This window comes from Mauremys mutica, chromosome 6, assembly GCF_020497125.1.
Source record: "Mauremys mutica isolate MM-2020 ecotype Southern chromosome 6, ASM2049712v1, whole genome shotgun sequence".
Lineage (NCBI taxonomy): Eukaryota > Metazoa > Chordata > Testudines > Geoemydidae > Mauremys > Mauremys mutica.
Genome location: NC_059077.1, coordinates 39,730,275 through 39,753,664, shown reverse-complemented (window position 1 = coordinate 39,753,664; position 23,390 = coordinate 39,730,275). Strand labels below are relative to the sequence as shown.

The window sequence follows — 23,390 nt, the reverse complement described above, 5'->3', positions numbered from 1 at the left end:
AGAAAAAGTAAATCAGAATGTTAATATTTAATGTTTGTGCAATTCTCCAAATCAATAACAAATAAAGGAAAGACAGCTTGCTGATCATGGTAGGAGCTGCCTCTCTTCTCAGTCTCCCTTAATACTAAGGGCCAAAGCCTGGGGTGTATCCTAGAGACAACCAAGGCTATGTGGCCAGAATGGGCTCAAGTCTGCGGGGGCCTCCATCAATTCCTGAAGAAGAAACCTCTCCCATGTGGCCTTATAGCGTTTATGTAGTCACAATCCTTCCATTTGATCATGTTCTGTAAGATGTTCTCCAAGAGGCAACATGCATACAGTGCTTTGCCAAAATTCAGGGTGGATGGGTTATCTCAGAAGACTGCCAGACACGTCAAGGGAACCTTAAGTCCACACTCCCCTAATTCAAAATCCTTGGCTATCAGCTTCCAACTGAAGGAATCCCTATCTGCAGTATTGGGGGATAAAAAGGATCTATATTTTCCTAAATCATTATCAGAACACAAACACATAGACCTTAACATTAATTTTAAATGTGTTAGGTAGCAAAGACTTATTCCCTGCCGAAACCCAAGTTCAGGGGGCTTTTCCACAAGAGTCTGTTGCCTAAAGCACATGGATTTGTTACAGCACTGACAACATCACAAGTAATGTTAAGAGTATTGTTATTTTAACCGACAGTTGAAATATGATGCTAGAATAGCAGGTAAGGACTTCTCTTTCTAATTTTAAAAAACATTTAAATTCTTTTACATTTATTCATATGGAATTAGTAATTTCATGAAAATATCACACAGTACTGAGTTGACAGGTTTTATGTTTTCAGGTACCTTGTTTCTATTATAGTACCTATTATGCCATCTCATAGAAGTGTTAGGTGTGAGAGGAATTTTTGTTTGTATGCAACAACAGCCAAGCACCAACATTGCTTCATTAAAGTGGACACCTTTAACAGAATTAGCCAGTAACTCCTGAAGCAATAATTAGTTATCAGAACTACCTGAGCAAGAAAGGCGAGGGGAATGTTAAAACATCTGAAGTCATCTTCAGTACTAGTTCCCATTCGTAGTTAGTTTAAGTTAGTTATAGCATTTTAGGCCCCTGAGATATGAATGCCAATGGGAAGATGTTTCTTTGCATGCAGGGTTCCTAGATCTATTTGGCTTTCTGACTGAAGAAAAATTAGGATAAGGTGCTTCCTTGTTTGTCATAAATAATACATCACGAATGGGTTGTCTGTTGATAAGACTATACAACTTCTTGATAGCTGTGCTGAAGGACTAAGTGAAGGTTCTGTTGATTGGTTGAATTCTAAGGTCTGATGAGCACCTTTTGGGAACTCTACAGGTCTCTATGCTGTTGTTTCATCCCTTAGCTTCATTTCTCATCACATGGTCTCTAACACATCAAAAAAACTGGCTGTAGTAGTTGGACTACTATGGTTAATACTGCTGTTTCTTTACCATCTTTAAAGCTCTTTCTCTGAGAAAAGCTTGAGTAAATGGTCTTTCCACCGGGATTCCAAGATAGGTTGAGGCAGCAGGAGAAAAAATTATTTCCAAACCTTTCATGGTTTGACTCAGAGCAGCCATGTCTGCCCATAATTGTGGATTTAGGCCTATGATCCAGATACGTCTGGAAGCTCCTGTATGGCTTTCCCCAATGCAGCAGAACCATAGCAATTCTGCTGTGTTTTGGGCCTTCTATTCCAATGGAGGGAAAAGAAGGGAAGAATTTGCCTCTGAATTTTTAACATCTCTCTTTAAAAACTCTGGGAAGTGTACTGAGGCTATCCTCACTGACCAAGTGCACTGTCTGAATAACGTATTGAAGAACGAACATACTGAAAGTGTTGCTTATATTTTACTGCTTGAGTTAGTCTCCAGAAGTCTAATACAGAATCGAGCCTTTGTTCTTTGGAGAGTAAAGAGTAATTTGGAAAAAAAAAATCTGTGGTATCAGTGGAACAAATATTTCCCTACATCTTACAGGTAATCACATCTCCCAGTTCTTGAGAGAGTAGAGATTCCTTAATAAAATCTTTAGGGATTGAGGAGTCTGACAATAATAAAGCTACAGAGTTAAGAAGAGTATGAGTGATCATTAAAAATACAGTTTCTAACGCTCAAGTGGTTAATGCGATAGTTGCTTATGCAGGAAGAGAAACCTCAGTTTCATTCTGACAGGAAGAGGTAAGCTGAGGTTCTAAAAACCCCAGTCTTGTGATATGCTAGTAACTGCCTTCCTTTCATGAATTTCTGAAATTGAAATAATTTGAGGTCTTATTTGAAATTGCTTCTGTAGTAAAAAAACTAATTGGGCACCTGGGGGTGGCTGTTTTTGTTTGAAATAAGAAAAGATTTAATCTTACTAGAGTATCTGATATTTATTTATGGAGGGTTGTTGGTCCCATCAGGGAAACTCTATTATACCTCTAAAGAATGCAACGAGAAAGGACAACAGATTAAACAGATCTGATTTGGAGATGAGGTTACTTTAAGGGAAAAAAAACCTTCCCCAAGTAGTTTACACATAGTAGATCCCTCTTAAAAAGTTATATGAGCAGCTGAACAAAGATAAAAGGTCACAGACTGTAGTGAAATAACTCTTTTTCTCCTCCTCTTCAGAAAGAAAGTTTCCAGAAGGCTTCAGACTAAAGAAAAGCACCGAGAACCTATGTAGCTGAAGCACAGTGAATATCCATTTGGTAGTGGCACGATAATTGAAAAGACAAATTATTTTTAAGCCTCTCATATAAACAGAAAAAAGTCCAGGGGAAAAAAAAACCTAAATAAAACTCAGACTAAAAGGTACTTTAATGCATAGGGAGAAACAGAAATCACAGAGCAATTTGGGGAAATTTTGAATAGTTAAAACTCTAAGCCATCTTTCAGAGGCTCTCAGAAAATGGATTGTGCCTATGCAGAGAGAGAGAGCACACGGAACAGAAAAGGGAAGACCTAAGGGGCTAGATCCATAAATGGGACGTAGATTCAGTGTTGCAATATGTAACTATTAAGTGCCCCACAGTTATGAGCTCCCAAAATCCTAATAACCGGTTCCCTACTGGGTCCTCGGCGGCACTTCGGCGGCGGGATGTGTGTGTGTGTGTGTGTGCGCGTGTGTGTGCAAGTGAAGACCTCGCCGCTACCGAAGTGCCGCTGACGACCCAGTAGGGAGCCGCGCGGTGAGTACAAACCCCAGGTGCCTGTCTCTTCACCCCCAACATCTGACCCCCACCCATGTCCTGCCCCCAACTGCCCCCTTCAGAACCCGCAACCCATCAACCCCCCCTGCTCCTTGTCTCCTGACCACCCCCTCCCAAGCCCCCACCCTAACTGCCCCCCAGGACCCCACCCCCTACCCAACTCGCCCCGCTCTTTGTCCCCTGACTGCCCCAACCCCATCTACCACCACCCTGACAGACCCCCGAGACTCCCACACCTACCCAACCCCACCCCGTTCCCCATCCCCTGACCGCCCCCCCAGAACCTCCGCTCCCTCCAACCACTCCCTGCCTCTTATCCAACCCCTCCTCCCAGCCCTGGCCCGGCCCCCCTACCATGCTGCTCAAAGGTGGCAGGAGCTGCAGAGCTGCCCAGAGCTCTGGCACCAGCGGCACGGCACGCTGGGGCTCTGCAAGGCGGGGGGAGGGACTGGGGCCGGGGGAGCCTCCCCAGCTGGATGTGGCCCGCTGACAGGAGTTTGCCCACCTGCCAGCCCCTTTAATAACCGGTTCTACACCGGCTTCTAAATTTAACAACCAGTTCTTGTGAACCGGCTCCAGCTCACCACTGGTGCCCCACAGTCTAGTGGAATCCACAGCACTGAGTTAGGTGCCCAGGATCCCTATACAATGCATGGGGAGAATCAGGTGCCTACAAATGGGATTAACAAAAACCAGCATGTTGAACAGGGAGCTAATTAAGGTACCCACAAGGAGAGGGGTGAAGCCTAAGCCCCACTCCTCAAAGAGAGTTAGGCATCTAACTCCAGGCCACAGGCAGGTGCCTCCCTCCTCTCAGTATTCACAGCCACAAACCCTCTCCTGGAGTTAGGGATTGAAACTCTTTAGTGTAAAAAGGGGGGGAGGGGTAACGCCCTTATAACTTTAGCTCAGTGGAACAGAGACTTGAATCTCCCACATCTCATGTTAGTGCCCTTACTGCTGGGCTATAGAATCATTCTCACTCTCTCTCTGGCCTGCTGAATATTTATATGTAAAAAATGGAAGAGCTTCACCAGGAAAGATCGAGACCCACCTCAGAGCCCAGTGGGCAGAGGATCCACCTGAGAGGTGGAAGACTTGGGTTCAAATCCCTGTCCCCATCAAGCAGAGGGGGAGGATTTGAACCTGGGCCTTCCATACCCTGAGTGAGTGCTCTAACTATTAGGTTAAAGGTTGTATAAGGGAGGTTTGCACTACCACAACCATGTCCTCCTCCATTTTTTGTGAGGCTCAATCCAGTAGGCATGCTTGAAGTACACCTACCAGATCAGGCCCCACAGGTGAGAGAGGCAGGGAATGATTCGTTTGAGGACCCACTGGGCCTTAGGCATGAGATGGGTGTATACCCAGAGACAGAAATGTAGGCACCTAGGGGGCTTTACTAGTGGTAACTTAGGCACCTGAAAGATTAGGCAGCAGCTGAACAAGGATTCTGAGGATCTAAATTTTGAATTTAGGCATATAAATGGCAACTGCCCCCCTCAGTTTGTGGATAACCCCTTTATGGATTTAGCCCAAGGTCACAGAGGAAGTCTGTCTCTCAAGCCCCAGGCTACCACCTTAACCACCAGAACAGCGATCCTTCCTTCCTTTGTGCTGTGAAGAGAAGCGGTCAAGGCCTACAAAGGAGTAAAGTAGCAGCTCTAGAATGAACCAACGAATTAAGATTAAGATTCCCTTTTGAGGGAATGTATTTTTAAACCTGCCAAAACCAAACAAAGAAATCAAAACACAAAATGCTTCAACTGATCTGACAGAGTAGTAAGTTATACTGCTGCAAAAGAAGAGGCCCAGAATAGATTTAGATTTCCATACTCTGAATGGTAATTGCATAACAAAACACATAGGTGACTTGCTATTAATGGAAAGAGGTCACTAGTGTCATACAACTTTTACAGCACCAGAACATGCATAATCTTTTATCATGAGACAGTGTGCTCTCCCATACTGTACAGTGTAAAATAAAAGGGAAAGTGGAAATCATCTCCTAACAAACCACAGGAGTCATATCTTATACAAGTTTTAAATATTTAACTTTATAGCCAAGAATTGTGTAAAACACAAATGCCCGTAAAATAGAGATTTTCTACTTTGAAATTAAACCATTTATAAACTTTTTTATTGATGTAGTGGATTTGATACATACAATAAGAAAGGCCTGAAATGTTAAAACCTACTGATTTGCTGATTATAATAAATCTAGTTTTGGAGCTTGTACAATAGCTAATTCTGAAATTTAAAAAATTCAGTAATGGTATATTCTAAAGCTAGTTCCTATCTTACCTTTGGATTCATTATTCCTTCTTGTTTAAAGCAGCTATAAAAAATATCCATGGAAAAAACTTCACTCCACAGATATCCATAGTATTGGCCATCATAGCCACCTGCCAAATGTCCAAAAGTAGCCGGCATGTTTGTTCCTTAAAAAGCAGATAAAAAATGGTTACTAACTTTTCCATAACTGTTGTTCTTTGAGATGTTGCTCATGTCGATTCCATGATAGGTGTGCACGTGCTACAAGCATTGTTGCTGGAGATTTTTCCCTTAGTGGTATCCATCAGGCTGGCTCTAGTGCCCTCTGGAGCTGCATGCTCATGCGGCGGTATAAGGGGCACAGCGCAGCCAGCCACACACCCTCTCAGTTCCTTCTTACTGTTAACTCCGACAGAGGGGTAGGAGGGTAGGTTGTGGAATGGACATGAGCAACACATCTCAAAGAACAACAGTTATGGAAAAGTTAGTAACTGTTTTTTCTTTGATTGCTTGCTCATGTCCATTCCATATTAGGTGACCAACAAGCAGACCATCAGCAACACCGCTCTCCCGAAACTGGCATCGTCCCTGGCCTGTTGCGATGGTGTAGCAAGATGCAAAGGTATGTACTGATGATCAGGTTGCGCCCCTATACAGATGTCTTGGATTGGGACCTGTGCAAGGAACACTGCCCCGACAAAGCCTGGGCTCTTGCGGAGTGATGGCCAAAGGTGGGATATTGGCCTACTCATAGCAAGCCTGAATACAGGAGGTTATCCAGGATGAGATTCTCTGGGCTGACACAGGTAGCCCTCTCATCCTTTCCGCTACTGCTACAAAGAGTTGTGTGGATTTCCGGAAGGGTTTAGTCCTCTCCATTTAAAAGGCAAGAGCAAGCCTAACGTCCAATGAGTGAAGCCACCATTCCTCAGAGCTCTTGTGAGGTTTCAGGGAGAAGACTGGCAGGAAAATGGCCTGGTTGTTATGGAATTGTGACACCACCTTTGGCAGGAAGGCCGGGTGGGAGAGCAGTTGGATCTTGTCCTTGAAAAACACTATGTATGGCTGTTCTGGTGTAAGGGCCTTGATTTCAGAGACCCTTCTGGCTGAGGTGATCGCCACCAAGAAGGCTATCCTACATGAGAGAAACAGCAGGGGGTATGATGCTAGTGGCTCAAAGGTGGGGACCCATGAGTCTCCACAGAACCAGGTTTAAGTCCCATGGGGGGATTGGCTCGCAGACCTGAGGATAGAGCCTCTCCAGCCCCTTGAGAAACCATACCATCATCTTGTGGGAGAACACTGACCATTCATTCATCTGTAGGTGGAAGGCTGAGAGATGGCTGCTAAGTGCACCTTGATAGACATGAGGTCCAGGCCCTGCTGCTTTAAGTGGAGCAAGTAGTCCAAGATAGAGTGAAAGGAAAATTGAGACAGAGAGAGAGCTTGTTGAGGCGCCCATGTTGAGAAGCGTTTCCACTTGGACAGGTAGCCCTGGTTGATGCCTTTCTATTATCTAGCAAGACTTGCTGGACCTGTTCCAAGCAAGCCTGTTCCTCTGGGTCCAGCCATGCAGCATACATGCAGTTAGGTGCAGGGAGGTGAAGCAACCAGCCGTGGTCTTATGAGATTAGGTCTGGACGGAGTGAGAGTGGATCAGCTACTAACAGATACAGGAGCGTTCCAAGCCAGTGATGGCCAGACCACGCCGGGGCTATCAGAATAACTCTCACCTTGTCTTGTTTGACTTTTAGGAGGACATTGTGAACCAGAAGGATCGGGGGAAAGGCATAGAATAGGATATCTGTCCATGGCACCAGATAAGCATTGGAGATGGAGCCCAGGCTGTGCCTGTGCACTAAGCAAAACTGATGGAATTTCCTGTTCTGTCTCGTAGCAAACAAGTCCACCTTGGGAGGCCCCCACCTTTGGAAGATGAACCTGGTGACTTCCAGGTGAAGAAACCATTCATGGTGAGTGGAAAAGGATCTGCTGAGGTGATCTGCCAGTACATGCTGGGGTCACGGTAGAGGTGACGCCTCAAGATGAATGGTGTGCTTTGCAGAGAAGTCTCATAGACATATGGCCTCTTGACATAGGGCTGAAGATCGGGCCCCTCCCTACTTGCTGATATAGAACATGGTTACAGTAGTGTATGCCACGACTTGTACCACCTCACCTAAGATCTGGGGAAGGAACATTTGGCAAGCTAAGTGTACTACCTTGAGCTCCCTGATGTTTATGTGCAGGGAGAGTTTTTCAGGACTCAGGGCCTCTGGTCGCAAGAAGTTGTTGTGGTTGGGCTCCCCACCTTAGGTCTGACACATCTGAGATTAAAGCTACTGACAGCTGAGGGGTAGCAAAGGGAACCCTCATCATTACCAGTCTTGGGTCTTTCCACCATTTCAGGGAGGCAAGGACTAGGGGAGGAACTGTAGTGTCTGCTTGGGCAATATACTGATGCTAGCCACATCTGGAGGGATTTGAGGCGCAGTCTTGCACGTTGAACCATGTAAGTACATGCCGTCACATGCCCCAGTAGCTTGAGGCAAACCTGACTTCTCGTAATTGGGTGGACTATGATATTGGATATCAGGTCCACCCAAGTAGGACCTATGGGAGCGAGGGAGCGAGGACCCGGTGCTGGGAGGGAATCTCCCAAGGGTTCCAGTAAGGCCACTACATTGGTCAGTGACCTGCTGGCCAGGTGCCGAAGTCCAGTGGCACATAGGTTGACTACCAGTGTTGAACCTTAGGTTGCACATACGGTTTCCCTTGTAACTAAGAAGAGGAATCCTCTTTTGGAGCAGTACCTGATTCTGCCACCATGTGGTGCCAGAGGTCCAGGGACCAGCAGCGGACCATAGATGGTCGGGACGCTGGGATCAGGGTGGGGTTGCCACTAGAGGCTGCCAGGAAGGAGCCCCTTGTTCCTTCCTGCTTCTGGATATCAGAGCTGGAAGGTGTCCCAATGGAGTTGAGGGGACTGGGAGAGAAAGTAGGCCCCTCGCCACTTGGAAAGCTTCTGGGATCAACAGAACAGTCAGACTGCTGGTGCCACAGTGGCTTCCAGGTTTCGTCGGAGGATCCCGCACCTAGGGTGACCAGACAGCAAGTGTGAAAAATCGGGACAGGAGGTGGGGGGTAATAGGCTTTTATTTAAGAAAAAGCCTCAAATATCGGGATTGTCCCTATAAAATCTGGACATCTGATCACCCTACCTGCACCAGAGTCAACAATCTAGGCAGAATCAATGGTGACATTGTGTGACAGGAGTGGAAGAAGGGCCTGCATGGATCTCACTGTGCTGCCTTCCCCGCGCTTGTCTTTCTTGTGCACTGGCAAGCGCCCTCTGTTGGTTGCTGCTTTTTGTGCTTCTTCCCTGGCACCGGAGATGGTGAACAGTGCCAGGAAGAGCTTGGTGCTGGAGGAGCACTTCACACTGATGCCTAAGTACTCAGCACTAAATCAGAGCGTCGCGGCTCTGAGGGTGGCTTCCATGAGGCTAACTTTCAGCCTAATGTCTCTGTCCTTTTTAGCGCAGGGTCTGACATCTCAAAAGATCTGATACTCATCCACGTGAGTTTCCCCCAAGCACTTCAAGCAGCTGGAGGGCAAGTCACTCATGGGCATCGGTTTGCCACAGGAGGCACAAAGTTTGAAGACTGGGGCAAAGGAGTCCCTCAACAACAGGAACTATTTTCACTATGTACACTAATACTAATTACAAAAACTATACACACTAAACGATGACAACTAAGTACAAAGAGTTAGAGTTCAAAAACCACTGGGAAGAAACCTTGCCAAAGCAAGAAGGGTCATTCAAGCAACTGTCATGGGCGGTAAGAAGGAACTGAGAGGGCTCGAGGCTGGCAGTGCCCCTTATACCAGCACATGAGCGCACAGCTCCAGAGGGCGCAAAAGCTGTCCCAACAGATACCACTAAGGGAAAAATTGCTGGCAACACTGCACACGGCGCGCATACACCTAACATGGAATGGATATGAACAAGCTCTTGAAGAAGACAGAAACATTAACAAATTATTAAAGTTGAAATAAAATGTAATCATCCCTTTAACGCAGGGGTGGCCAACCTGTGACTCTTCAGAAGTTAATATGTGGCTCCTTGTATAGGCACCAACCCAGGGTTGTGAGTTCAATCCTTGAGGGGGCCACTTAGGGATCTGGGGCAAAAATCAGTACTTGGTCCTGCTAGTGAAGGCAGGGGGCTGGACTCAATGACCTTTCAAGGTCCCTTCCAGTTCTAGGAGATGGGTATAATCTCCAATTATTTTTTTTTTATAGGTGCCAACTTTCCAATGTGCCAGGGGATGCTCACTGCTCAATCCCTAGCTCTGCCACAGTCTCCCCTGAGACTGCCGTGCCCTCACTCCCTCCCCTCCCCTCCAAGCCTCCTGCATGGCACAAAACAGCTGATCGGGATGTGCGAGGAGGGAGGGGGAGGAAGCTGATGTGGGGCGGCTGACATATTACTGTGGCTCTTTGTCAATGTACATTGGTAAATTCTGGCTCCTTCTCAGGCTCAGGTTGGCCACCCCTGCTTTAATGTATAATAGTGCTTCAGATTTAGAAGGGCATTAATGTATCAATCTGGAATATATCCTAGCTGCAAATGGACATTTTTGATGGAATAACATTAATGACCTTTCTTGTCTTATTTCAAAGTAAGTATTCAGTTTCATAAACTGGATTTCTTTTCTAAAGCACATTCACCTGACTTGCTATAAGACCTATTGTGAAGGTACTGTATGCTTATCTGAAGCAGTCAACATGCTGCATGAAAACTTTACTTTTACGTACCTGGGGTTGCAGAAATTCCCAGAATCTCCATGCAGTACTTGGCATATTCATCTGCAGGGTCAGCAGATGATTTGGTATGAATGGACTGGTCAACCTTGCTCAAAACAATCTGACGAAGAGTCAAAAGACCTAGTGGTATGAGGGCATTTGGTTTATAAATGTTATAGTAATACGCTGGGTTTCTATGGTATCAGCCATCCAAGGATCTCATTGTGCATTATATACATTAACGAGTTAAGCACTGTAAAATCCAGCGAGGACAATAAGTATCATTTTCATTTTAAAGACAGAGAATCAAGCACGGAGACTTACCCATGTACACACAGGAAGTCTATGCCAAAGGAAATTGCCAAGTGACAATAGCTAGGAAGAGGACTTGAGGTGATTGTCGATATTCGACAATAAGCAATTTTAAGTCATTTGGACACATAGGTGGGCCTCTGTAAACACATGCTCTCATTACTGTTACCTTTGTCCTCTATCCCACTTCCCTTCGTATTGTTTTTTATAAACACTTGTTGGAGAGCAGGTATAATGTCTTTCTATGTGTCTGTTCAAAGCAAGCATAATCCTGGTGGTTTTGGGGGGCGGGGTGTCATCACAGCACATATAATAATAGTCAGGAAAGAGACTGTAGCAATCAGGAAAGTCTCCAGACTCCCAGTCTGTTGCATTAATTGTCCTTCCTCTTAGTTGAAATGAATAATTAAAAAAAGATTGGAAAGGCTGTTGAAAGGAGTTGCTGTTACAAGCTCCATCTTTTTAAATTTTATTTTTCTCGCAGTTTGAACACAATTAAGATATCAGACATTTTTACAGTAAATCTCAGCATTTAAGCACTCATTTCCAAGGTATAATCTAATGGGCCTTTCTTCTATAAATGGCCGCTTACCTCTCATTAGCAGTCATGGGGGAGGTGGATACACAGTAAAGGAAGAAGAGACCACTGTCTAAGGCATATGTCTGTTCTCTATTATGCAGGATATTGCCCTATGTCTTTCCTACCATTTCATTAATGCTTTTTGAATGTAAAAGAAAAAAAGATACCTGTATTGGCCATTCTAGAGGCAGCAAGTTTCTCAAGAAGAGCATCTGCAACATGGCTCCCATCTTTATAATGTTTTGACATTTGCTGAAGAGGTTCTTTTTCCCATGCCCAGTTCTCAAACATTTGTGAAGGAACTTCTACGAAGTCTGTTTCCACATTAGTTCCACTAAATCTAGCAAAATCGGTCTAACAAAAACAAAAAACAAGCAAACAAACAAAAACACAACCAAAAAATCCTCCATTATATTAAATTAAAATACAAATGAGATTAGATCAGATATCTAGTAAAATGTCAACCTATGTAAGGTGCCAAAACTGTGATGATGTAAAAATAGGGCACAATTATAAACAGCTATATTACAAGAAAGATCAATGTTAAAATAGCCTCAAATGTTAAAAGAGAGGGAACAAGAAAAATTAAATTATAAGCAATGAGAAAACTAACCAAAACAATATATCATGCAGTGATTCTTAGTCACAGGAACTCAGAAACAGGTCTACTTTTCTTACTCTCTCTTACGTGACATATTATAGCAATATAATTACATTTCAGCATTGCCCCATGACATCAGAAAAGAACTAGGGCTGTCAAACAATTTTTAAAAAATTGCAATTAATCGCAAGATTAAAAAAATAGTTGGAATTAATCGCAGTTTTAATCGCACTGTTAAACCATCAAAGAATACCAATGTAAATGTATTATAAATATTTTGGATGTTTTTCTACATTTTCAAATATATTGATTTCAATAACAACACAGAATACAAAGTGTACGATGCTCACTTTATATTATTTTTCATTAAAAATATTTGCACTGTAATAAAGAAACAAAAGAAATAGTATATTTCAATTCACCTCATACAAGTACTGTAGTGCAATCTCTTTATCATGAAAGTGCATCCTACAAACTTAGATTTAGCATAATTGCACTCAAAACCAAAACAGTATAGACTTTAGAGCCTACAAGTCGAAGCATGAAAGGGCATTTGAATGTTTAGCATATCCAGGGCCGGCTCCAGACCCCAGCGCGCCAAGCGCGCGCTTGGGGCAGCGTCCCAGCGGGAGGGCGGCAGGCGGCTCCGGCTGGGACCGCGGCTCCGGTAGACCTCCCGCAGGGCCAGCGGACCCTCCACAGGCACATCTGCGGGAGGTTCACCTGAGCCGCGGGACCGGCGACCGGTAGAGCGCCCCCCGCGGCGCACCGCCCTGCTTGGGGCGGCGGAAATCCTAGAGCCGCCCCTGAGCACATCTGGCACATAAATGGCTGGCTACAACAGTGCCATGCAAACACTTGTTCTCACTTTCAGGTGACATTGTAAATAAGAAGCAGGGAGCATTATCTCCTATAAATGTAAACAAACTTGTTTGTCTTAGTGACTGCCTGAACAAGAAGTAGGACTGACTGGACAGTGCAAATATTTGTAATGAAAAAAAATTAAGTGAACACTGTACACTTTATATTGTGTTGTAATTATAATCAATATATTTGAAAATGTAGAAAAAGCATCCAAAAATAGTTATAATACATTTAAATTGGTATTCTATTATTAACAGTGTGATTAAAACTGCGATTAATTGCGACTGTTTTTAATCTAATTTGTTTTGTGTTAATTGCATGCATTAACTGCAATTAAATTGACAACCCTAAAAATAACTCTAATTTACTCAATATAATTACTTTGGTAACATGCTACAAAATTTTGTTCTATCACAAAAGTAATTCAGGGATTAACTTGTATAATTGCTGCATAATGCCGTAGTTCTAATGCATTCAGGCCTGTTTCAGGGATTTCACTTGACTCACTTATCCTGTTAAGCACTATCCTTCCCATTTTGTAGGAGTATGCTGGCACGTGAAATACTGCACAATATTTTTGAACTAAGGGGTGCCACTGGATTTGAAAGAAGTGAAATCCATTAGCAACGTGAATGAAATGTTTCCGAGTCTTCTAAATCACTCTGTGCCATTGAGGCACATCCGTATTTGGGTCCCTCAAATCCTGCTCCCATTTCTGTAGCAGATCCACACGTGTTCCAGTCACCAGGAATCTCTCCGTAGCTGTGAAGGAAGGGGCAGGGTTTACTCCTTAATTTTTGCATTCTGAAACTGTGCTTCCTAGATATCTTGGGGCAAGAGTGAATAGCTGGATTCTTCCCATTCTTCACAGACAAACCAGGAGAGAAAAGCTATGTACAAAATTTAGATGTCAGCTCTGAATTCAGACTCCAACTTGTTTAACTCCAAATTTAACCAGTAGATTTATAAGTTCCTTGTTGTGTGAAAGTTCTCCCTGGGACTGGAAGCCAGGAAATGAAGTCCCAAGTATGCTACATACCTCTGACATTTTATTTGTGCTGCTACCTATTGGTTAAAGAGGCCAGAGTGCAACCACATGAGTTCTGGACTGGTGGGCTGATGGTGCAGAATGTACAGTTTTTAAGAAGAAACACTGAAGGCTATACCTTTCAAACAAAAGGAAACAAATGAATTGGACTAATAATAAATCAACTTAAATATGGTTCAACTAAAGATGAAACTAAGCAGCTTATTTATGTCTTTATGACAAGTCTCCAGGCCAATTCCAGCCTTTCTGCTGATGTGGAGGCTCCTGACTGCTGTAGGACTGGTGTGATTCTGCTACATGGTTGATGGAGGAATAAAGGTAACAGTCAGAAAGCTCAAGTAGGGGATGTATGCACCTTCTGTATCAAGAAATGCAGCTTTGTGAGGGTACCCTATGTGCGTGCCACCATGCAGAATACGACTGGGATCAGAGGCATGTGAGGACAGTGGATTCATCAGCCATTTCCACTATTTGGGACAGGGACTCTGCTTTCTTTTGTGTCTGTACAGTTCCTAACACATTGCAGGTACTATCAAAAGCAACAATTGCAGTATCAGCCCCAAAGGAGCTCTGTTGCCTATGGAATAGTTCCTTCCTCATGGAGCCGCTCATTGCTCAACCCCAGTTGCTCAGGCTGTGCAGAGGGGAAAGGATTTGCTGTAACATGAACATTTTCCAGAAGTTGTATTTACTGTGGGGCTTGTACACAACAACTCAAAACAAGGTATCAACTGTGAAAAGTTACCGTGAAGCTGTTAAATACTTACCTTAAGGAAACCATACACCCATCAAACAGGCATACCCCTTCCCCACCACCATTTTGAGAGACTGTGAAGAAAGAATTAGATATTTTAATGAAATAAAAACATTACTTACCTGTGCACATATCTGGTGCATTACGTGACCAAACTCATGGAAGTAAGTCTTCACTTCATCGTGTCGCAGCAATGATGGGCAATCTGATATTGGTTTTGTGAAGTTGGTCACCAGAGCAGCTACAGACATCATTCTGCTGCCATCAGAGCATAGGCAGCCAGGCTGGAGACCAAAGCATGCTGCATGCCCATACTTCCCTTCTCTGAGCAAGAAAAGATACCAAAAGTCATCCTTATGCAATAGGCCTATCTTCCACAAGTAACATGGTGAAGAGGGCTGTTTCCCTCTATGATTTTATATGAGGAAGGGACCTTCTTTCTTTTATTAGAAAAACCACAATAAGATAGTGTCCTATGACCTTTATAAAAGTCACTGTGCTTAGGATTCTACTGACAGCACAAAGAAAAAGTACTTCTAAATCCCCTCACTTTAATATTTAGAGCAGCATTTGCAAACCTCTTTTTTATTTATATAGTATATTATTGAAATCAAAAGTAGTAACTCTGCTGCTCCTAAAAGTTAATTTTACTTAATCTGAGACAGGACAATTATAGTATGAAAGACAAATCCCATTCTGTGAAGCATTAGCTTTTGTTACCAACATTTGAGCGGATTTAAAGAATAAAGAACCAGGTTTGCTGTTTTAGCAATGTGATTTTAAAACAAAATGAGTCTCTTAATTAAACTGTTCGTTAATACAGTTAGAAAAATTGTCATAATTAAAAGTGAGTCACTAAACATGAAGTCCAAAATATTCATGTGCCCCTTCCTTATTGCGGTTTTATGATACAAAAAGTTATGTCATTTCCCCTTTGCTTTTTACATTAATAATATCAGGCCCTCACTTCCTCTTCTTTACTAAAGGACACTGATTAGAGGACCTGCATAATGATGTCATATGAGGTTGTAGCCTGAACTATAGCATTCCCTGCCCAGCAAAAAGCCAATTTCCAGCACACAGAGAGGGAGAGACCTCAGAGGTTTAAACGAATCTAAAAATAAGAAAGTCTCCACAGAGGCACTGGAGACTTAATTGGAGGCCTAAGCTAAGAGACCACTTTCAGCAAATTGGAGATTAGTTGGTCTGTGCTACTGGAGTAGCCATCTATTGGACCCAAGTGCATTAAGTGCACAGGCCTGCACTCTAGGGTACCTAGCTGCCATGTTCTTGTCAAACCCTGGCTAGAGGAAGTCCAGAATAGCAGGAAGAAAGATTTTTAGGCTGAAAGACTATAGGATTTGCACCACCGAGAGTGAAGCCCAAGCCCCATACTATGTGAAGGGTGCATGAATTCAAGAAAATGATCAAAAACTTGCCTGAGATGCTCAGACACTTTAGAAGGCTCTGCTCAAGGACCAAGCCCTAAGGAACATGAGACATTTAGGCAAGATGGGGCCTAGATGGGGAATCACCTTCAGTGTGAGACTGACACATCCACTAAAGAAAAGACTATTGGATGAGCATCTCCAAGTTCTCCCCTGCAACATGGAAGACTCAGCAGAAACTGCCAAAAGGTTCTGGAATGAAACTGTGGCAATGGAACCAAGTCCTGACACAAGACCAATGTTATCAGCGGGACTGGACTGGACAGATGTGGCTATCAGGAAAAGTTGAGTTTTGAGATTCTTTCCAAAGAGGGAAAGACTTTTCCCCTGCACCATGTTGATGGCTGCTCCAAGGATGGGAGTTTCTTGGTGAAGGAGTCAGGAAATTTTTGCCTGCTCTGTCTAAAGCACTTGCAGACTTCTCCTCAAGGAGATATTGGAGCGAGACACAGAGCAACCTCCTACCACCTAGAGCGGAGAAGAGGTCTCTAGACAATATGCTGGGAACAGGCACAGGGATAAAGAAATAGAATCAAGGTTCCTCTTAGGAGGCAAAGAGGAGACACATACAGATCACTGATAGGGGATAGAAGGAATTGACCCTGCTCCCATCAGTAGCTACTAGGGCTGTCGACTAATCACAGTTAACTCATGTGATTAACTCAAACAAATTAATCACGATTTAAAAAATTAATTGCAATTAATAGCAATTTTAATTGCACTGTAAACAACAGAATACCAACAGAAATTTATTAAATATTTTTGGATGTTTTTCTACATTTTCAAATACACCCTTACCCCGATAGAACGCAACCCAATATAACACGAATTCGGATATAATGTAGTAAAGCAGAGGGGAGCCCTGGGCCTTTTAAAGCACCACCTGAGCCCCGCTGCTTTACTGCGTTATAGCCGAATTTGTGTGGAGCCCCGGGCCCTTTAAATCACCGCCTGAGCCTGGCTGCTGGAGCCAGCTGGGCTCCGGCAGTGATTTAAAGGGCCTGGGGCTCCTCACAGTGGCTGGAGCACCAGGCCCTTTAAATCACCACCAGGGAAGCCAGTCCAGTCCGGCATGGCATACCAGCTCTTGCCAGTACGCCGTACTTGACTGAAGCTGATATAGCGCGGTCTCACCTATAAGGCAGTGAGAGATTTTGGCTCCCGAGGACCGCGTTATAGCAGGGTAAAGGTGTATATTGATTTCAGTTACAACATAGAATAAAAAGTGTACACTGCTCACTTTATATTATTTTTTATTACAAATATCTGTACTGTAAAAACAAAAGAAATAGTATTTTTCAATCCACCTGATACAAGTACTGTAGTGCAATCTCTTTATCATGAAAGTGCAACTTAAAACTGCAGATTTTTTTGTTACATAACTGCACACAAAAACAAAACAATGCAAAACTTTAGAGCCTACAAGTCCACTCAGTCCTACTTCTCATTCAGCCAATCGCTAAGACAAACAAGTTTGTTTACATTTACGGGACATATGCTGCCCACTTCTTACTTTCTGGTGATGTAAATGAGAACAGGCATTCACATGGCACTTTTGTAGACAGCATTGCAAGCTGTCTACATGCCAGATATGCTAAACATTTGTATGCCCCTTCATGCTTCAGCCACCATTCCAGAGGACATGCGTCCATGCTGATGACACTCGTTAAAAAAATGTGTTAATTAAATTTGTGACTGAACTCCTTGGGGGAGGATTGTATGTCCCTGGCTCTATTTTACTGGCATTCTGCCATATATTTCATGTTATAGTAGTCTTGGATGATGACTCAGCACATGTTCATTTTAAGAACACTTTTGCTGCATATTTGACAAAACGCAAAGAAGGTACCAATGTAAGATTTCTAAAGACAGCTACAGTACTCGACCTAAAATTTAAGAATCTGAAGTGCCTTCCAAAAATCTGAAAGAGATGAGGTGTGGACCATGCTTTCAGAAGCCTTAAAAGAGCAACACTCCGATGCAGAAACTACAGAACCCAAACCACCAAAAAAGAACCTTCTGCTGGTGGCATCTAACTCAGATGATGAAAATATACATGAGTCGGTCTGCACTGCTTTGGATCATTATCAAGCAGAACTTGTCATCAGCATGGATGCATGCTCAAAGGTGCTTGAAGCTAGTATATCTGGCACATAAATATCTTGCGACGCCAGCTACAACAGTGCCATGCGAAAACCTGTTCTCACTTTCAGGTGACATTGTGAACAAGAAGTGGGAAGCATTATCTTCTGCAAACAGGGCCATCCCTAGGTGGGTGCACGGGCCAAGACCACCCCCCCCAAGCAATGCTGGGAACTGGTGGGGAGGAGCGGGGCGGGCTGGGGTCGCTGCTGCCATTTCCTGCCGGCCCGACCCCCGCTGCCGATGCCAGGCCCTCTAGCCCCTGGGCCAACCTGCCCCCCCAACCCCACCTTCCTTGGGCCAGCCTAGCAGCCCCCGCACAACATGCACACAGAGCCATCCCTAGGCTGTGGCGTTTCGGGGTGGCCACCGCGGGGCTCCCCAAAGCGCCAGGCCCTAGGAATGGCTCTGCCTGGAAATGTAAACAAACTTGTTTGTCTGAGCGATTGGCTGAACAAGAAGTAGAACTGAATGGACTTGCAGGCTCTAAAGTTTTACGTTGTTTCAATTTTGAATGCAGCTATTTTATGTACATAATTGTACATTTGTAAGTTCAACTTTCATGATAAAGAGATTGGACTACAGTACTTATATTAGGTGAATTGAAAAATACTATTTCTTTTGTTTTTTACAGTGGAAATATTTGTAATAAAAATAAATATAAAGTGAGCAGTGTACACTTTGTATTCTGTGTTATAATTGAAATCAATATGTTTAAAGATGTGAAAAACATCAACAAATATTTAAATAAATGGTATTCTATAATTGTTTTACAGTGTGAGGAATCGCGATTAATTTTTTTTAATTGCTTGACAGCCCTACTAGCTACCTGTGGAGAGAAGGTGCACCCAGGGCCCACAATAGAGGACTAAAGTTCCACATTGTGGTCAGAGTCAAGTTTTAATTTCCTGAGTAATTCTCTGCTCTTTCCTCTACCCAGAAGACTGAGGCTGAATGACCTCCAAGAGGGTGTTTCCTCCAAAGGCACCAGCTGTTCTGCTCAGTTCCTTCAACATGAACCAGAAAGCAAGTGGAAGTTTACCTGCAGGGAGTTAAAAAGAGGTGGAGCAGGGTACAAAAATTCCTTCATCCTGATTAGCATCTCCTGCCTGGTGGACAGAAGACAGGAACACATCCATCTCTACCAGTGTTGACATGCCAGGTGAAAGGCACATTACAAACAAAAGAGAAAAATAAATACCACCTATAGTATTAGCCAGAAATCTCACTTAAGTTTGGGTCAGGAATTCTAACTTGAACATAACTATACCCAGCAAAGACAGATGTTAAAAGGAATGGTGTCTGAAACTTATTGAAGATATATACAGATAGAATGCAGTAGCCATATAAATGCTTCCCTCCCAGAAACACTCTGGAATTTAGGCAAGAAAAAAGTTTACTTCCAGATTCATATAACTCCACCCCCAGCTAAGATTAACGCCAGCGTAACACTTTTAAAATAAAGCAATACATTATAGAATTACCTGGGATAGAGATCTAAGTAGAACTGACCTAAAACTTCTCTTGTTGAATCATCTTTTACTGTATAAAGAGTAACACTCTCATGCCAAACATGAGCATTTTCTACCTGCTCAAATACAAGTCCAAGCAGCTTCTGGTAAATGTTCAATAAGCCTTGTGTAACAGCTTCAGCTGGAAAGTATTCCTTCAGCTTCTCTTGATCTATGGAATATTTAAGCTCTTCTGTCTTGTTCATATAATAATGTAAATCCCATGCATTGATTCTTCCATCGTAGTCAACGCCTCTTTCTTCACACTCCTTTTTCTTCAAATCCAGAATAAACTCTCTCTCCTCATCACCCAGTGGTTTTAGCTTCTTACTTAAATCATCTGAAAATGCAACCAGAGATTTACCTTTGTGTCAACTTGTCTGTTCCATGTTGTACTATGTTACTACTACTAGTACTGGAGAACTAATTTATTTATTTAGATTTATACAAATATGAAAAAAGGGTATTAATCCAATACCAGCCACCACAATTTTCCCTTTCTCAATTAATGACTACTTTAATGCTTGCCTTTCTGTTTTGGTTACAGGGATGTCTGAGATATGAGCATGTGCGCTCTTGCACTATCACCACTGGCAAGGGTTAAGTGTCATAACGTCTTTCATTCTTTTCTAAGGACATCCAAAAGAGAAACAGACTCATAGGGCTTGGCTACACTTGAAAGTTGCAGCGCTGGGAGTTACAGCGCTGGTCGTGCAACTGTGTAGGGACAGCGCTGGTGTGTGGTCACACTCACAGCTACCAGCGCTGGTGTGTGGCCACATTTGCAGCATTTGCAGCGCTGTTGGGAGTGATGCATTATGGGCAGCTATCCCAGCGTTCAAGTGGCAGCAACGTGCTTTTCAAAAGAGGGGGGTGGGGTGGGGCTGTAGTGTGACAGGGAGCGGGGGGGAGAGAGAGAGTGGATTTTTGGAGCCAACACTGTGTGTTTAGCTTCCTGCCTTGAAAAATCAGAAAATGTTCGCGACCCCTTAGTCTTAACTCTTAATTGCAAACAGCCTGCATCCAAATGAACTCCCCCCTGTTTCTCTGTCAAGCAAACACTCACTCCCTGCCTGCCTCATTATCTCATTTGATTGTTCACAGCCAGGTACAGATTGATCAAAGCAAACAGGAGCTGTGTTATAAGCAGCTCCGGGATCAATGGAGCTCCGGAGCTCCCCGTTCACAACAAAACAAAGAGAGTCTGCATAACAAAACAAAGAGAGTAATTTATAAAAGCATTCTGGGATATCTGCTAATACCCTGGAGGCCAATAACAGCGCTGGTGTGTGTCCACACTTGACGAGCAGCGCTGGATCACCAGCGCTGCAATCGTTACACCCCAACCAGACCAGGTGTACAGCCAGCGCTGCAGCCAGGGAGTTGCAGCGCTGGATGTGCCTTGCAGGTGTGGACGGTTACTAATTGCAGCACTGGAAAGCCTCCACCAGCACTGCAACTTTCAAGTGTAGCCAAGCCCATAAACTTTAAGGTCAGAAGGGACCATCATAATCATAAGTGCTGACTTTCTGCTCCCCCCAGTGGGTGCTCAACCCCCCTCTGTCCTCAGCCCCGACTCCACCCCTTCCATTAGGCCCTGTTTGGCGGCAGCTGGGCAAGAAGCGCTAGGAGGTAGGTGGAGGAGTGGGGATGCGGTGTGCTCAGGGGAGGAGGCAGGGCGAGGGGGGGGGCAGGAGCTTGGCTGCCAGTAGGTGTAGAGCACCCACTAATTTTTCCCCGTGGGTCCTCAAGCCCCAGAGCACCCACGGAGTCGGCACCTATGATCATAATAATCTTTAGTCTGACCCCCTGCACACTGCAGGCCACAGAACCTCACCCACCCACTCCTGTAATAGATCCCTAACCTTTGGCTAAGTTATTGAGTTCCAGCTAGTTACCAGGAAAATAATTCCCTGTAGTAACTAGCTAATACTGTACTAATCTACCTTAAATATGTCATGCCACCCCATGTAATTCTGATTTTTCTTCATTATGGTTAATAGTAGCTACAGTTACAGCACTTACCCTTCAACTGTTTTTTTTATCAGCCATTGGAGGTGTGACATTATGATTCACATTTTCTTCATTATGGTTAGTAGTAGCTACAGTTACAGCACCTATCCTTCAACTATTTTTTTTCCAGCCATTGGAGGTGTGACATTATGATTCACATTGTACTTTTCCCCCAGATCCTTACAGGTAACCTCTATTCTACTCCCACACTTTTTCATCAGACTGTAGGACTTATTGATGATCAACTTCAATTATGAACATTGTTAAAAAACACAGCAGATCAGATCCATATACTTATGTCTAATAATAATATCAGAAGAAACAGAGCAAATATGATTATAACTGATTAAACTCTTCTCTCCACAGTAAATAATTACAAAACTTTAGATTTAAATGACACAATCTTACAATACAAGCCCATATATTAATGTTCTAAGTCCCAATGACATACAAGGACTAATTTTCAAGTGTGTCACGCAATCTTAAAACAAATAATACTAAAACAAACAAGTAAACAGAAACCAAACAGCATTCGCTGCTGATATGCAGTTATAGAAGCCTATTTAGAATAATACAGAAAAATATGTTTATTCCAAGTTATAGCTGATACTTTGATATTTTAAATGCACACAAAAAAAATAATAATCAAGCAGTTCCCAAAATTTTTGTTCCCATCAAAACCACAGCTAGGTCCACTGGTAAGTATGTATATTTTTATATTACCAAACATGCTGCTAAATTCATGTCTTACTATATGTGAAATGTTGTAAGAATTACAGTTGCAAGTTTGAATTTCTTGACTTTTGTATATCAAAATCTCAATGTTACTGCTGCACTAATTTATCTGTAGTTTTTTTAAATATAATCTTTTTGGTTAAAATACATTTGCACAGAACCACCCCCCAAATATTGATTAAACCCATTTATACCTGCAGTCATTTATACATGCAGTATATTTTGAGCTGCATGCACTACTATCTTAGACCTTGATTCTGCAACCAGTTACACACATACTTAAGAGTATGCACGAGTTGCCCCATTAAAGTCAACAGGACGACTTGTGTACATAAGGCACATGCATAACTCTTTGCAGGATTTTGGCTTTAGTAGGAAATCATGTATTGTGCAGTTCACAGTTTCCAAACATAATTACTTCAAGACCAAATTTCTTCATGTGTGAAAAGGCCCTTGTCCTCATTGAAGAGTCAAGCCATGACAAATTTCAATTTGCGGAGTTAATACTTTAAAATAAAAATTCTAAACAGATGTGTTTTAAAAATACTTGGACACTAACAAAAGGTTGAAAAGAATTTAAATTAGTAAAATGTAAAAAAAAAGATTAGATGCATAGATAAAGGCTGTTTTGTCAATGTGGTTTTTAGGGATGGTCATGGCAAGATTATAGTGAAAAAAGCAGACAAATTAAAGATACAATTTTTTAAATGTCATACAACCGGCATTGTTTTGTATACCATACAGAGCCTTTATTTTCTGCATACTACTCCAAATAACTGCAATTCTGCCTCTATTGTGATAACACAAAAAATATTTAAAACACAGTAGTTGCCAGATTAATTCCAAGGTATTTTGTTTTAGAAGTCTTTATTGCCTTGAGCGAAGGGAGAAAACTCAATCTCTAGAGAAATTGAGTTCAGCACTTTGTATTACTACGATGTTAATGCTGAGCTCCTGCTCTATATTAACTTCCCATGTAGCCCAGGGTTTCAGCTGGCAGACTTCAAGTTGCTCAGTGAAATCAGTTCAGCTGTTACCATCACATCCACTCTCCCACATAGAAAAATCTCAAAAGGGCTAAAAGTTATGAA

General features: G+C 43.0%; 1 protein-coding gene across 8 annotated transcripts in view; it reads right to left on the bottom strand.

Annotated features, from left to right (window-relative positions):
• NLN (neurolysin) overlaps positions 1-23,390 on the bottom strand; it is a 62,992-nt gene that overhangs the window by 4,811 nt on the left and 34,791 nt on the right. For all 8 annotated transcript variants that reach the window (XM_045022279.1, XM_045022274.1, XM_045022278.1 and 5 more), the window contains 5 exons: positions 19,525-19,891; positions 14,573-14,774; positions 11,351-11,537; positions 10,304-10,432; positions 5,513-5,649 (listed from right to left, as the gene is read on the bottom strand). In XM_045022279.1, the coding sequence (XP_044878214.1) occupies positions 5,513-5,649; positions 10,304-10,432; positions 11,351-11,537; positions 14,573-14,774; positions 19,525-19,891 (1,022 nt within the window). The remainder of the gene's footprint in view (positions 1-5,512; positions 5,650-10,303; positions 10,433-11,350; positions 11,538-14,572; positions 14,775-19,524; positions 19,892-23,390) is intronic.